General features: G+C 31.9%; 1 protein-coding gene across 2 annotated transcripts in view; it reads right to left on the reverse strand.

Annotated features, from left to right (window-relative positions):
* TBC1D32 (TBC1 domain family member 32) overlaps positions 1–15,999 on the reverse strand; it is a 170,609-nt gene that overhangs the window by 141,095 nt on the left and 13,515 nt on the right. For both annotated transcript variants that reach the window (XM_037520316.2, XM_037520315.2), the window contains 7 exons: positions 12,246–12,314; positions 11,658–11,783; positions 9,215–9,293; positions 8,979–9,082; positions 8,831–8,892; positions 8,080–8,224; positions 4,723–4,782 (listed from right to left, as the gene is read on the reverse strand). In XM_037520316.2, the coding sequence (XP_037376213.1) occupies positions 4,723–4,782; positions 8,080–8,224; positions 8,831–8,892; positions 8,979–9,082; positions 9,215–9,293; positions 11,658–11,783; positions 12,246–12,314 (645 nt within the window). The remainder of the gene's footprint in view (positions 1–4,722; positions 4,783–8,079; positions 8,225–8,830; positions 8,893–8,978; positions 9,083–9,214; positions 9,294–11,657; positions 11,784–12,245; positions 12,315–15,999) is intronic.

Raw genomic sequence — 15,999 nt, forward strand, 5'->3', positions numbered from 1 at the left:
ATCAATTCATCAAAAGTAAATTCACTGAAAATCTCACCTATCAGTCTACACATATCACTTAATTGTGAAAGTCACACAAAACTCACATTTACAACAAGCTCAATCTTTTTATTTCCAAAATAGGAGATTTCACTTAAATAGTTCTTCTCTATTTTTATAGGATATGGTCTGTCCCAAGCATGACTGAAACAAAGTAAGGTCAACTGAGAACCCAACAACTTTCAAAAATATACCATTTACTCAAGATTATTTTTCAGGGAACTGATTTGCAGGAAGTTTTTTTTAAGTCATATAAAATATGTGCAGTTACCAAATAAAATGTGTTTCCAATCCCTAAGTCTGCAAGTGTACTATTCCAATGCCCTGACATATTTTTCTGCCACTACCTTTATTTTTTTCCCAAGATAAAACCTACTCATTAATAAAAAATATTTCCCATGTTCCTCAGAAAATAGTAATAGTTCTATAGATTATAGCAAATAAGAACTAGAACAAGGTTTGAATCTATTTAATAAACTGGTGACAAATCTATATAATGATGGTAACATATCCAGCAAAACAACTTTAAAATCTTATGAATCAATATTTGTGAATCAACAGATCTCAATGAAAATGTTGATTCTTCAACAAAAAACTATGAACCAGAGACACTTTTTGGGGGGTGGGGGGCGGGAGGGGAGGGATTGGGGTCAGAATGGGGCATTGGCAATTGTATGGGGGAATATAAAAATAAAATTTATTAAATAAAAAAAAAGAAAAGAAAATGTTGATTCTTATGAATCAAAGAAAATGTTGATTCTTATGAATCAAAGAAAATGTTGATTCTTATGAATCAACAGATCTCAGTGAAAATACTTCTGAAAGCCAACCAACTGGTGTTACATTTGTTCTTCTGAAAGTCAGTAAACAGATACACACTAGAAATATAATTATAAAAGCTATTCAGCAATAATCATATCCAAGTTACCATTCTTCTACAGTTGGCATGAACTCACTCTCACCTCCAAAATCCACCAGTCTGAATTTCAAGCTTTCCCCAAACTGAGAAATAAAAATAGCATTTCATACTGCTTCAGATATTGATCAGTGGTTTTAATCCTTGGACAATTCTAGAGCTTCCATGAAGATTACTGCGAAAATCATCACAGCAGCATTCCAGAAGACAATGAGACAAAGAAATAAGGACCCCTGAGTCCCAACCCTGATATCCTTTAAGATCTGCCACTATGTTAATGTGTCTCAGCATACTCGGGGCTCCAACTTGCCTTACTGAGCTCTCATTGCTAAATTTATTTTGTTATCCTAAGATTTGTAATGAAATAGGTCTTTGTACAAGGTAGCCTTTTGTTTTGGAGGACCACCATGTGGTAAACAGTTTGTTGTTAATCTGCTAATTCTATACTTAGTGTTTGCTGTTTATTTGGACAGAATCCTAACTCCTATTTTGTTTTGGTTTATCTTACATATATATTCAGGATATATAAAGGAGTATTCCATAGAGAACAGGAAAGGCATAGTCGAAGAAGGCTCTAATTCAACCCAGAACAATGCAAGTCAGCTGTGAGATTACTGGCTACCACAACAAATTCATTTAAAGGCAACTGGTCAAACTGCCTTGGGACTCCTACAAAGATTTTATAAGGACACTTCCTGATTTGTCAATGTGTAAAAGAAAGATTCCAATGGTCATGTCACTGACCATACAGTCCTTTTTATGCTTCTATTTGATCAGAACATGAGACACCATTCATTAAGCACTCATTGTTCCCAAAAGTATAAAGATCTGTCATATTTTTCATGAGTTTATCCCAGTCTATCACAGGTGCAACTTCCTTCTCCTAATAGGAGTTCCTATTTCATAAATGAACTTACTCTTACAGTTCCAATTCTTACACATACCTTAGTGAATAGCAACATCAACAAAACATGACTTAGAATAACAATTGGCATTATGGTAAATTTTGACATGACAAAATCAGATATTTTCTTGAAAGACACTCTAAGGAATTAGGAAACAAAATAGGGATACCCAATTTTTCCCCTCTCCTAATGATTCATTTTTTTTCTTTTTCTTTTATTTCATGATTCATCTTTTAATACACTTCAGTAATCATCTAAGAAATATTTACATCTCTTCCTTGAAAATTTTCAGCTTCTTTTAACTAAGAACTTAAATCACTGTCCCTAAAATAACCTTTCACAAAGACTCGAGTTCACTTCTCTTTAAATCTATAGAAACTCATCCTCTCAGCACCCATGTCTACCCACTTTTATCTTTCCCACCTGCTTACTTCCACTTCTTTTCCTTCTGTGCCTTGCCCTAGTTTCTCAAACATGTTACCTTAAACGTGATAAAAGGGTGACAATCGCATAAAAGGGTGACAATCGCAAGAAAAAGTTTAACTGAGGGAAGGGAGCAACCATTTCATAGAATATTGATACCCTTTAAATTGCAGGAACAGAAAGTAGATCTATTTAAATACTAGACTAAATAGTCAAATTTAAGATATAAAGAATAAATTTCCTAAATCTCAGGGAAGACTGACAGAAATTTATTGTAAATTTCAGGATTTTGATATATATCCTCATGGATTATGAAATATGTTAACAGTCAGTTCACTTAACTGTTAATCCCAAAGATGGGACAAGAGGTAGGGCTGTTGAAAAAAACAGGAAAGTAGGAAAACTAAGGGAGAATTTTAATAACCTAGCTGTCACTGTTTTTTAAAATGACTTTGAAAGGGCAAGAAAAATAGGAAATGTACTACATAAGTCCATTTCAGAAACTATCCCCTTAAGGGTAGATTGGGTAAACATTCAATTGTTAACAATAAAAGGTTAACTATTTATGCTGATAGCCAAAATGTACTTCAAGTAGTTCATGACTCTGCAATAATATGGAATCTAAGCTATCTTAACTTCCCTCAGATATGTCTTTTAAAAATGACAGCATAGGCAACATACATTATTTGTTGCCTAATGTTACTGAAAGAAAATGGCATAAATGTAACAAATTGAATTGCATATCAAATAGAGTAGTTTTATACTCTAACCACATTAGTTTTATATTAAAATTAAATATTTTTTAAACTAAGTTTCTTGGTTAATCATATTTCCAAGTTTTCAGTGGACACATAGAGCTAGTGGCTACTCTATTAGGCAGTGGAGATCTATTGGTGCAGAAAATATTATCAGAAGGCACCAATGAAAATCTAGAGGAAATGGTTTAGCAGGTCATTATATTACACAGGCTACTATAACTCAAGTCCTTATGAAAAGATCTATCATTGGTTTACAGCAGGAGTCAGAGGCAAGGGTCTCTTATAAAATGAAAGTCAAACTCATGGAGTGGTCCAAAGTTTTCACTGTAGATGCACAAAATCTAATCTTCAATTCTGAAAAGAAAATGGGAACAAACACTCTGTGTCCATTTTTCCCAGTTTTCTTTCAAAATTTGAATATTTTGCTTTAAAAAAACACCATAAATTGTTTGATAAAATACTTTCATATTTACAAAATTAAGAAAAAGTGAGGTTTAAAGTTAAATTTTCAAGCAAGTTTGATCTATTATGTACATGAGATAAAATGACCAAGTTGACAAGACAGTGAAATTGTTCAAAGTAAAGTAACTATATACAGGCTGAAAATTAACTATGGTCAAGTTAAAACCTGTTCCTTATTTGAAAAGCTAGGAGTTAATCTTTAAGAAACACATTTGAAATACTTTCACTGGGAGCTCAGCAATAAAAATAGTGAATTATCCCTATGTAAACCTTCAGCAAAAATAAAATAATCCTGTTCTTTGTTTTTAACCTTTCTCTTTCCTATCAAGATCAGTCTATGCTCACATGGCAACAACAAATTTTCATTAAAAATGGGAATAGGCAAGGAATGAGATGTGGACTTTACTTCAATTCAGCTTCCCTAAAGATTAAAGCACCTATTACCTCTACAAATAATTTCCCATCCTATTATTCAGTATCCCTCTCTCTATCTTCTGACACTCAATTCTCTTGATTCTCAAACAAAAAAACAATTATTGGTCTCCTTTTTCATTTTATGCTCTACTGCACTCACCCAAAAATTTTCAGTTCTGGAAATAATCCTTTCAACAGGCTTCTAAACTGAAGATTCCATCTAACTACATAAACCATATTTATCACCTCAAAGTCATATTAGTATAACTTTTTAAATATCTTAATAAATTTCTTATTTTTCAGTTGTTATATACTAGACTTGCTGCTTTCTTTTTAATTCCTTTCAGTGCCTTTATTTACTGTCTTACTAATGCCAATAAAAACAGGTAATTTTGCTAATATATTTTACAGTATTAATTTATATTTGGTGTAACTTGGATCAATTTTACAAGTATAAAATCATTTGTCATCTGATTTTTATGCAAATTTAAGTAAAAATATGGATTTATTTTAAAGAATTCCCCTATAAATAACTAATATGAGTTAAATTACATAAAACCTAACATATGGTTTCTTTCAAACTTGCTTGTTAGTTATACAGCCTAATTTACTATGTTACCCACCTGCATTTTAAGTCCTATTTTTATCTTTTTTGTTTCACACAACAGTTAAAAATCACCCTAGGAGGGGGATTACTTCATTATACAATGTCAATTATCATTCAACTTCACATGTTCTATTTATTACATCATATATTCTGTGTGACATTATTTCTCAACATAATATAGCAAAATGTCAAACTTACCAGAGACTTATATTTCTTTTCAAGAAGCCTTAGTACTGTAGTTCGGCTATAATATGCATGCTAAAATTAGGAGGAAAATGATATTTAGTATTTGAGCTATATTACTCAAAATCTATATTTCCTGCATCATTTCCAATAATATAAGTTAACAATAACTTACTTCTAAAATCTGTTTTTAGATTTTAGAAGGCAAAATAGGTTTTTCTAAGTACAATGGATTATGGATTATGAACATGGCAATCACAAGAATGCAAATGGTATCAAAAAATGGTATCATTTATTAACAATTGGGAAAACATTCTATTCTTCAATTGTGTCCAATTTCTATGCTAAGCTATTTTAAAACCACCAGCAAAATATATCTCTGACTACCAATATTTGACAGAACTTTAAGGAGAGATACAAAACTGAGGATATAAAGGGGTGGGGGTAATCACAGCCCTTATTCTGAAAATACTATACTGTCTACATATGAAGAAATTTGCCAAGGTTGAAATGCTCTGAAAGAACAATATCTTAATCACTCTATGCTAATCATTTTTTTAAAGATTCAAAGTGCAAAAAAACTCTTAGTTCCTTAGAGCTGAATACAGAAGGGATTAAAAATCATGCATTGTGCAAAGCTGGGAAAAAATATTATTTAGCTAAGTTATGTAAGATACAATCTGTATTCAATGTAGTTTCTTCATTTTACTTATCAAAAATATTAAACAGAACAATATTCAGCAAAAACTATCAGAAAGCTGGAGAAGAGTTTTTAGTTAATTAAATAGTTTTGGTTATTTGAGGGTTAATCAAAACCCTGAGTTTTAACTTTTATGTTTCTAAAAACCATTTAATCTTTCTTTTATTTTTAATAAGAGAAATATGTTCATTTACAATGAAGCTACTGACTATGTGCTGAAAAGAAATCCTCATAGTGTCTTTCTCACACCAGAGTCAGCAAACTACTGTCCCAGTTTAATTCAGTTTACCACCAACAGGCAAAAAAAAGTTACAGGAACACAGTCACATTCATTCATTCATACATCATCTATGGAAATGTTGGGGTCTACAACAGAATGCTAGCTGCAACACAGGTAGTAGATCCCCCCAAAATAAAAATATTTATTGTCTGGTCCTTTAGATAAAAAGTTGCCAAGCTCTGCCTTAGATAAGTATAGGAAAATGTAATGAGCTTTTATTAACATTAGAATGCCTTTGAGGAACTGACTTTTCAAATAATTTCTATTGGTTAGTTTTCTTGTCAATTATCTCATTTTTTTTAAAGATTTATTTATTTATTTATACAAGAACTGGCGTACAGGCCAGATGCACAGGAGGGTGAGAGGATTCACCAGGGACAGAGTGGGGAACAGAACAGGCAGACTGAAGAAATACACTGCTGAGGGGAGCAGCAGGCAAGACAGGAGAGGTCTGCCGCGCCATGTGAGACCCTCGCCAGCCAGCAGGGATCAAACCCGCACTGCAGAGGCTACGGACAGTTTCATAGCGCTGCGCTTAACTGCCTGCACCACCAGGGGAGGCCCAATTGTCTCATTTCTTTTAAAGATTTATTTTATTTATCTGTGCTGCAAGAACTAGGGTCTAGGCCAGACATGCAGGGAGTGAGAGGATTCACCAGAGACAGAGTGAGGAGCAGAACAGGCGGATCTACTAAGATACACTGCTGAGGGGAGTAGCAGGTGATTTGTCTCATTTTCTTAAGAATTAAATATTGACAATAAATTGTTTAGTGAAAAAAGTTAATCTCAAATAGTTAGTATAAAATTTCATTTTTATTAAAGATGACCTAAACAGATAAGTTCTAAACTCTACATAATAAAATTACATAAACCAAAATCTTAATAGTTGCTATCCCTGTGTCGGAGAACTACAGATATTTAATTTTATTTGTGCTTTATTATGACTGTGTATGTTTTTCTACAATAATGGTATAATTTTATATTGAAGAGAACATTAAGAAAAAAGGAGTGTCAGATGGGAAGAACAAAAACTTCAGGTTAAATTAAGCAAATATTTATCAAACCCACACTATCTAGGCCAGGTAAGGGCTCACACTGGACAAAATTGTATTTTAGTCAACTGGTCATTTGTTATACAGTTTAGGTTACAAGGTTGGAGGGAGGGGTTTAGTAGTCATCTGCTAGACAATATCCAAAGCTTGCTGAGCAGTAAATCAATGTGTCACTGCTTTGCATAGGAAGGCATGGCCCTAGTCCCTGCATTTACCACTGCAACAAATACTAAATTCCCAGTAGACAGTTTAAGAGGGGAACACATGACAACACAAGTCATTCTGCTACTACAACTGCCAGACACAGGCCTCTCACTCAACAGCAGGTGAAGAAATAACAGTATAAGTGTCCCTACTCTTACTATTAGTTTCAGTTCCAGGACAGGGGAGCTCTCCATAGGAAATTAATCCCTGAATGTTAAATGAACACTTCCCAAACTGCAGATTTAGGAGGAGGCAAATAAAAGGATATTTTTAGACATCTCCTAAGCCAAAGAAAAATTAGCAATGAATCCTTCTGTTCTATCAGAGTTGCTCACGAAATCTGAGTATTTAAAGAAAATCTGGAAGGGATCATGCTCAGTGAAATAAGCCAAAAGGAAAAAGAAAAATACCGGATGGTCTCACTCATAGCAGGAATCTAGAAACTTAAATAAGGGACCAGGAAAATGAATAACTATAAGAAAGTGAAAATCAAAATCAACAAAAAACTATGAACCAGAGACACTTTCTGGGGGGTGGGGGGCGGGAGGGGAGGGATTGGGGTCAGAATGGGGGGGTTGCAATTGTATGGGGAATATAAAAATAAAATTTATAAAAAAAAAAAGAAAAATAGCTAAGTAAATAATATAAATTTCCTCATAATTGAAGCTCACATTGAATAGCCTTTTTAAAAGTAGAATATAACCTTAATTTTGTCTCTATACAATTGAGACCCTTTCAGAAAAATGTAATTACCCACATGTATGTGAATTTTAGTTTGTAATAAATCTAAAGGAATGCCAAAAAAAATAAAGAAAGAAAGAAAGAAAGAAAATCAAATTTTCAATAAGTCATTCAGCTTAAATAGATTCAAATGAATTGTTACATAAAATCCTATTCTGGCTGTGTCACTAGGTAAAAATCTTGAGCAAATTACTTAAATGTTTTATGCCTCAACTGCTATACCAGTAAAGTGGGGTAGTAATACCACCACCTATCTCATAGATTGCAATATTAAATGAGTTAAGACATGTAAATGTGATGAGGACTCTTAGCACACAGTGAACACTCATATTAGATATTCTTTGAAACAAAACAGAAATGTATGAAGAGGTATAAGAAACATCCATTTTCCTTACCATCCACTTTTTGAACCATACAGCTTTGGTATCAACTAATGCAAGAAAGTAGACTGGATCCAAAATCTTTTGTGAGACAAGATGACTTTGATCATATTTAACTGATAATAAGGACAAAGTACTCTCCACAATTTCTTCCATGTACCTAAAAACAGTTTAGGAAAGAAATGATTTTAGAAAATATGAATGCAATTATAAAGATAATGCTGCTAATAAATCATACGTTTATGAAATGATGAAAATGTAAGTAATCTTTAGGAACAATTATTTTATAGTTCAATAAGTAGAAGTGGACTCATACCCATTTTTTTTTTTGCTTTCAGAACTTACATTCTTTCTTTTTCATCACTGTTCTCTGAATTTAACTTTCTATTTTAAAATCACAGATGTTCTTACAACCTTAGCAAGAGTTTTCAAATTTTAGAAAAAATTCTTTAAAAACTTTAGAAAAGTTTAAAGAACATTTAAGAAACCTATCCAAAGTAGCAAAGCCCAATAAAGAAATCACCTAAGGTTAGAACACCACCCTCTTTTGCCCTAGTTGTAATAAATAACTGGTACAAAATGGTACTTCCATGAGTCACTGGCATAGCTAAGTATAAAATATGAAAAACTAAAAAATAAACTGCATTAATCCCTTTCTAATCACATAAATCAATTAAGACTATCTTTACTTTTCCTCTCTGAAATGCAACACGAGGCAGTAACACTCTAATCTTTACCTTTCATGGGCATAAACTGACAGACTTACTTTTCTGGGTGACGAATCCAGAAAGATGGAGCCTCTTTCTGATATTCATTTAGAAGACGGACCTACAATGCAGCATACAACAGTTCTCAAAAATGTTAGAGATCATAAATATAGAACTATTTAAATAAAAATAAAAGCAAATGGATACCTTTTTAAGTAAGCGAATCACACTAGGATTAGTTATATCTATACCAGTTGAAAGAGTAGGAATATGATTTTCTCTAGAAAGAAAGTATAACTCCAAATATTTAGCTGAAAAGGAAAAATAAATTAAAATTATGTCATTACTTTATAATGCTTTCTGAAAAAAAGATTTAGCTTACATTATATCAGTTTTCTTAAGTGTAAAAGGAAAAAAAAATTTAAGTGATTTAATAAACCTACCTAAGCTTGTATAAATCTCCTTGGTCATATGTAATGGTGAAAGCGTAAATGTCTGTGCATAGAATTTTAAAATCCGGTCCTATGGAAATGAGACAAAAGATTTACATCTAAGATTCATACAAAAATGGAATAGAGATGAAATAATCACTTTTCACATAGCAGAAAAACCTAGAAAGTAAACCACTGAGAAATTCATGTAGAAAATGTCCATAAAAAGGGGATATTTTTGTATGAGAGAAGAAATAAAATTCACCACTAACATATTACTATAAAATCTGGTAATAGTGGGTACAGACCTGGGAAGGGGATTGCTGTGTAGAGGTTTAACAGAGAAAGGTACAATGTGAAAGCATCAATAACAAGGCGACAAAAAGGCAATACTAAATGTAAAATTACCACTCCTTTTTAAATTCATTTGCTTGTCTTTTTAATTGCTTTATGAGTCGTTTCAGTAATTAGATGTTTAGGACTCAGTAATTTTGTCTATCAAGGTAAATGAATTACATGAGATAACAAAGTAGTAATAGAACAGTGTCTGGTGTTCATGGGTACTTTAAAAATGATGACTATTATTATTTTGATTATACCAACTTCAGCACTGTGATGAGACTAACCCTAGTAGTGAATTCCCACTGCTCATTGAATAAAAAACATAAAATTCCTTCAAATGTTCTACTCTCATAAGACAAAACTAATAATCTTGTCTATGTCAGATAATACACTTACAAGAAATGGTTATCCAAATAACTAAAAACATCTAACAATCTCAAGAGATTCCTAGGGCATGCAGGATATTAAATACTTTGGGAAGTCTGCTTCTATACTTGTAGCAATCTCACATTTTTCAATAACTATTGGCCTCACTCAGTTTCAGGTATGAGTCTCTTAAAGAAGGATAGAGAAACAGAATCAAACACTAAAAGAAGTTTGATCAAGCATAAAGTCAAAATGAAAAGAAGACCACACCTTGCCTCCTAGCCCAAAATGACTTGTTCTATTACCATTTTCCTTCTATAACAATTTCTTCCAATTTTATTAACTTAAATATTGATCACTCCATTACTGCTAGAAAAGAAACTCAAATTAGAATATGTTTATAACTAATATAGCTTAGTTATTTTGATGTTTATATCTTTATAAGATATATTAGATATTAGATATGATCTTTATATCTAACTCTGTTAGAATATTTACTATGTTTATAATGCTGTTTAATTTAGATAATTAAAGGAAACCTACCAGGTCATGATTCTGTCTTTGTTAAGGGAAAAATACAGGGAAATTGGCCATTATATTTCTTGTTAGCCTTGGAATGCTAAAGGTGATCCTGTGTCTTTTCCCCCTTTCAATTCTTGAATCATTGAGTTTTTACTGAAGTCTGCATCACCCTCTGGTGTTAGTAAGGGTGAACTACATCCATGTATTAGGTAATTAAACACCCCCTCTTTGAAAAACAACAAACCATTTCTGTTTACCAGTAAAATTACATCTTCAATGAGGAAAGATATGTGTGATATATGAAAGATATGTGATAACAGTGATTTTTTAAAAACAAATGTATTTTCTATAACTTTTACTGTCTATCTGCTCTACTAGACTGTAGATTTATAAAGGCAAAGACTTCAGTCTTTTTCAGGTACTCCAGCATTAAAACTAGAACAATGCATAGTGTAAGTTTACAACACATATTTTGTTAAACAATTAGCAAACTTAAGTCTTTTACTAATACCTTAAATTGTGCACAAATCTCCAAGTTATCTTTAAAGCCAAATTATTCTTCACTGGCATATCAATTAAAAAAAAAGATAAACTCTCTAAACACACATACCTATTTGCATTTAAATCTGATACTATGATAGTCTTTTTTCAATTCACAATATAGACATTATCCATAGAATTAACTGTACTTTTAAATATGCAGTTTTCTTGTCATTTAATAATTGCTCCTGAAGTCATATGCAAATCAATTTTTACAGAAAACCATGTCAACTGATTTCATGACTTTACCATTTATAACTTTCTATATTTGTTTTATGATCCAGCTTAAATGCCTTCTAAACTTTATTTTTAAAGTTTTCTATTTTCTCTTTAAGCAGTTAAATGATCTGAATAAAACACTTAAATGCATAAGGAAAACTTTACAGACCCTTTAGAATAAATCTTCATTCAAAAAAAAATGGCAAATACTGGGATATCCATTTACAACATAAAACAAAAATGTACAAGGTGACAGACTAAGACTATTTGGCAATGAAGAGTAACATTGATGAGACTTTTAATCTAATCATAAAGTAGCTAATTCTTTAAAAAAAATGTTTTGACAATTCAAAATCTGAAAATGCAATTTATTTGTAAATAAACTTAAACTTCATTTGTAAAAACTATTTCCTTCTAGAATAAAGGGAAAATACAAATTTTAATATTGCTATAACCATTTCCTTACACTAAACACAGGATCAGGATCTGAAAGAAACACTGTCAGTTTTTCACAGAGAGTGGTCCAATTTTCACAGTTTAGTACATCAGACGGAGGAGCTGAGCATAATGTTTGCAAGGCTTCATATCGCACCTATAATTTTTTAAAAGAAGTGTATTAAAACTCAGGTTCATTAAAATTTCTAATATAACAAACATACATGTCAAAATTGTTCATATTTTCTAGAAATAGAAAACATGATTTTTTTTCCTTCAAAAAAGTCACTAACATATCTCATACAAAGCAATAGTAAAGGCACAGTTTAGGGGACAAGTGCTTATCACTTCATCCCTTCCAAATTGAAAAGTAGGAATTAAAATTTCCTCTAAAGAATAACAATTCTCTAAGGAGAGCCTCCCTGACACTTTTTGACCTTTTATTTCAATAATGTAAAGTCTAGCAGATATATCAGTGTACAACTGCCATAATAAAGGATAATCTTCAAGACAATCCACAGCTCCTGATTGTAATTTAATACATTATAAATAAATTATACATATAAATTTAAAAAACAGACATACCTGACTGAACTTGAAAGCAATCCTTTAAACTTACCTCTTTAGGTTGCCCAGGTTCCAACTGGTCTAGTATCAACTGTAATTTTCCTTGGCAAAATTTATAACTCTGTAACAATTGACAGAAAGTAAACATTTAGAAGAATCGCAATAAATGATTATTTAATATAACTCCAAGCACAAAATGCATTTGGAATGGGAGAAGATAATATTTTGATTTGGCAGCAAGCTTACAATTCTTGTATCCCAAGGCATTTATATGAGAACTAAGTGTCCCAATATAACAGTGTACAGGAAAATAATTATTTGTTGAACAACTGCAATGTGTACAAAATTATAAAACTCGAAGACATAAAGCCAAATGGTTTGTGTCCAGGAACATGAGATGAATAAAATAGAAGGATAAAATAACACAAGTAAGAAGTCACTAACACGTAGTAGAACACATAGCTACCATGCTGCTTGAACTCTGTTTCTTTCTTTTCTACACTTTCCTTAACCTTTCTCCACGCCTCTTCTTTGGTGAAAACTTTCTACAGTTAAAACATCCATTCAGCAAGAAGTTTCCAGTAGACCATAAGATATTTTGGAAAAGGAAGGGGGTCTTTTTCTTCCCCAAAAGAAATTTAAATGATACTCAAAATAACCATCTAAAAATAACAAAAATATTATTTACGATGTAAAAAAGTCCTATACAATCTCAATTTACAACAAAGCCTGAAATGAGAAACATGAAAACCAGTAAGTATAAATAGGTTCTCCATGTCACCCAGATTATTGGAACTCAGATTCTCATCCAAATTTAGATACCTTCTACTCTTCAGTAGCTATATAAGAACACTGTAGTGTTCTTATCCAGTTTTTAAATATATCATGATAACTCAAATTTTCATGAGTTATTTCATCTCCAAAGTTACAGATATTATTATCCTTTCAACATTTCCACTTGGATTCAAAGCATTTCAAATTTAACAAGTCCAAATAGAATTCTTCATTTTTTTTAATTCCAAACTTGCTCCTTCCTCAAATTTTTTCATCTTGGTAAATGGCACTACCACCCTTCCAGATTTTGACTTAGAAACAAGAGTTAATCTTGACTCCTCATTTTCTCTCATTTCCTACATGCAAAATCATTGTCCTGTAAGACAACTTCCAAGTTCACATATCTTAACTCCAAATACCTGTTACCACTTTCCTACCAAAAGCTGAAGTCAAGACACCATCAACTCTAGTCTAGACTACTTCACTTCATTTTAATTGGTCTCCCTGCTTCTACTCTTAACCCATCCAACTGCACCTCACCATCCACTCTCCAGCAAGTCAGATGGAGCTTCTCAAAAGTATACAACCAATCTCTTCATCTCTCTGCTTTAATCCCACAAAAAAGACTTCAACTTTACTCAAAATATGAAAGATTTACTTACATGCCCTAGCTCCTGCTTATCCTAACTCATACCATTCCTTTCTTTGCTTCCAGGCTATCCTCACTGATCTTTTCTCTATCCCTGGAAGATGCCAAGATTACACTAGCCTAAGATGCTTTACCAAAATGTTTCTTCCTGCCTGGCAGTGGGTCTTCTCCAAAGCTTTGCATGGCTGTCCTCTTATCACGTAGAATTTGGTCTTTTTCACTAATATATCTTCAGTACCTGAAATATTGCCTGATGAGATAAGCACTCAATAAATATTTGTTTACAAGAATGATTCTAAAGCCAGTCTTCCCAACATGTTATACTGTCTCTAACAATACAGGGTAAATAACATTTTAAATGGTTCTCAAAACAAAATTTAAAAAAGATACATACTACACAGATCTACTCCATAACAAACACAAAACACCCAATATTTCATATTAAACAGCTTTTTTCTTAAATATTATTTAATATGTTCTGAATTTTACTCCTTTACTAAGGTATATAGTTCAACTGATGAAAAGTTTACGCATGCTATTTGCTTAACTGAAAGTATATATTCGATAACTTTACTTTTGAATTTTCATTATATTGCATAAAACACTAAAATTTGAGTGATTACTAATGAGCAAATTTAAGTATCTATGTATGCAGACGTCTTGCCTAATAGAAAAAAGGATATAAACATAGATAATATACAGTATCTTACACTATGCATAGCATATAAACACAAGGATATATTTAATATACATATATAGGCATACATGTGTAATAGTAGACCCACATGCATACATGTATACACAGAAGGGGATATACATTATGTATATGTACATAAATACTAAAATGTATAATAGAGTTAGATATACATACGTACTCATTCAATTATATTGCTAGTTAAGCTCTTTTTTTTTAAACTGGCCTTTTTTGCTTTTTTCTTATGAATTTTATATCTCCTATTTATTCTACTTCTACCATCTTGACATTAACTTGATCTAACTAGCTATGTGACCCTGTAGTCTTTTATCCTACCCTCAGTTTCACACCTTCCCATTATTGTTCTAAGGATTAAATGGGAAAATAACTGTAAAGTCTTATGCTTTATTGCTATTAAATTTTTTTAATTTTAAGTAAATCTCATTTCTTCAGGAAATTTTCTATGAGAAAATATAACTTGACTCCCCCTACCAACTACCTATTCAAGACCAAGTCATCTAAAAATGTAATTCATTAATTTCCAGATTTCCATTCTAAGCCACCCTCTTTCCCAATCAAGAGACATGTTCTACAACATCCTTGAAAAATGATGAGCAAGTTTTTGTTTAAACATCCTCAAATACAGGGAGCTCATATTTGGTGAGATAATCAATACTACCTGAAGCAGAGTCAATAAAAGGAGATAATCCTGAGATCATAACTTTTTTTTTTGCTTAAATTTTCACAATGACAATGAATGTTTATTATCACTAAATTTTCTAGTCTTTTTATCTACAAGATGCCAGTAAACAACTCTTATTCTATAAAAATGCCTTTTACCTTTTATTTCACAAAAATAATCAAGGTTAATCAACATAGTGATTCCTCAATGTCCCTCCCTTTCCCCTCAATATTCTTCTGTGGTAAACTAGTGGCTACCGAATCCAAAGATCTTTTCTTACTCATCTTCTTTGACTTCCCTTTTGCCTTCATTACAATTAATTAACTATCACTCCTGCCATAAAATCCATCCCCTCTTAAAATCTATCCCCTCCATCCCCTACCTACAGCACTATGACTTGGTACCTTCTTTTTCTGACCTATCCTTTTGTTCCTATCGATCCTTTGAAAATGTATTTCCTAAAACCTCACTTCTTTAGGTGATTTCAGTAGTAACACCTCGGCAAAGACAACTTACAATGTTATCTGCAACCTTTCTACCTATTAAGGACATTGATTTGAGATACCTGTAAGTTATTCCAGTGGTGTAACAAGTAGTTGAAAATGCAGAATTCACTAGGTAGAAAGGTTGCAGATAACAGTGTGAGTTGTCTTTGCAGAGGTGTTACTACTAAATATATATAATATATATTTATTTATATATTTTTCATATATATATATGAACTCCACACCCTTCCACCCAGATATAATGCATATTAGAAAAGCACAGTCTTTAATAGTTACCTTGTTTGAACAATCTTACTAATCTATTTACCACCTTATAACAGTAACTGTCTTCTTAAATATAGTGTAGACTGTTTTAAAGTGTTATTTAAACAATGAAATTATTTCATTACACTGGAAATCAAAATGAGTCTAATACCTACCTTAAAGTCTATCTATGTTTTTTAAGGTCTCTTTTTTCATTATTGTGTATCAGGGGATAGACATAACTGCCATAGCAACAAA

This window comes from Talpa occidentalis, unplaced genomic scaffold (genome assembly GCF_014898055.3).
Source record: "Talpa occidentalis isolate TD23 unplaced genomic scaffold, MPIMG_talOcc4v2.1 talOcc4.2, whole genome shotgun sequence".
Taxonomy (NCBI): domain Eukaryota; kingdom Metazoa; phylum Chordata; class Mammalia; order Eulipotyphla; family Talpidae; genus Talpa; species Talpa occidentalis.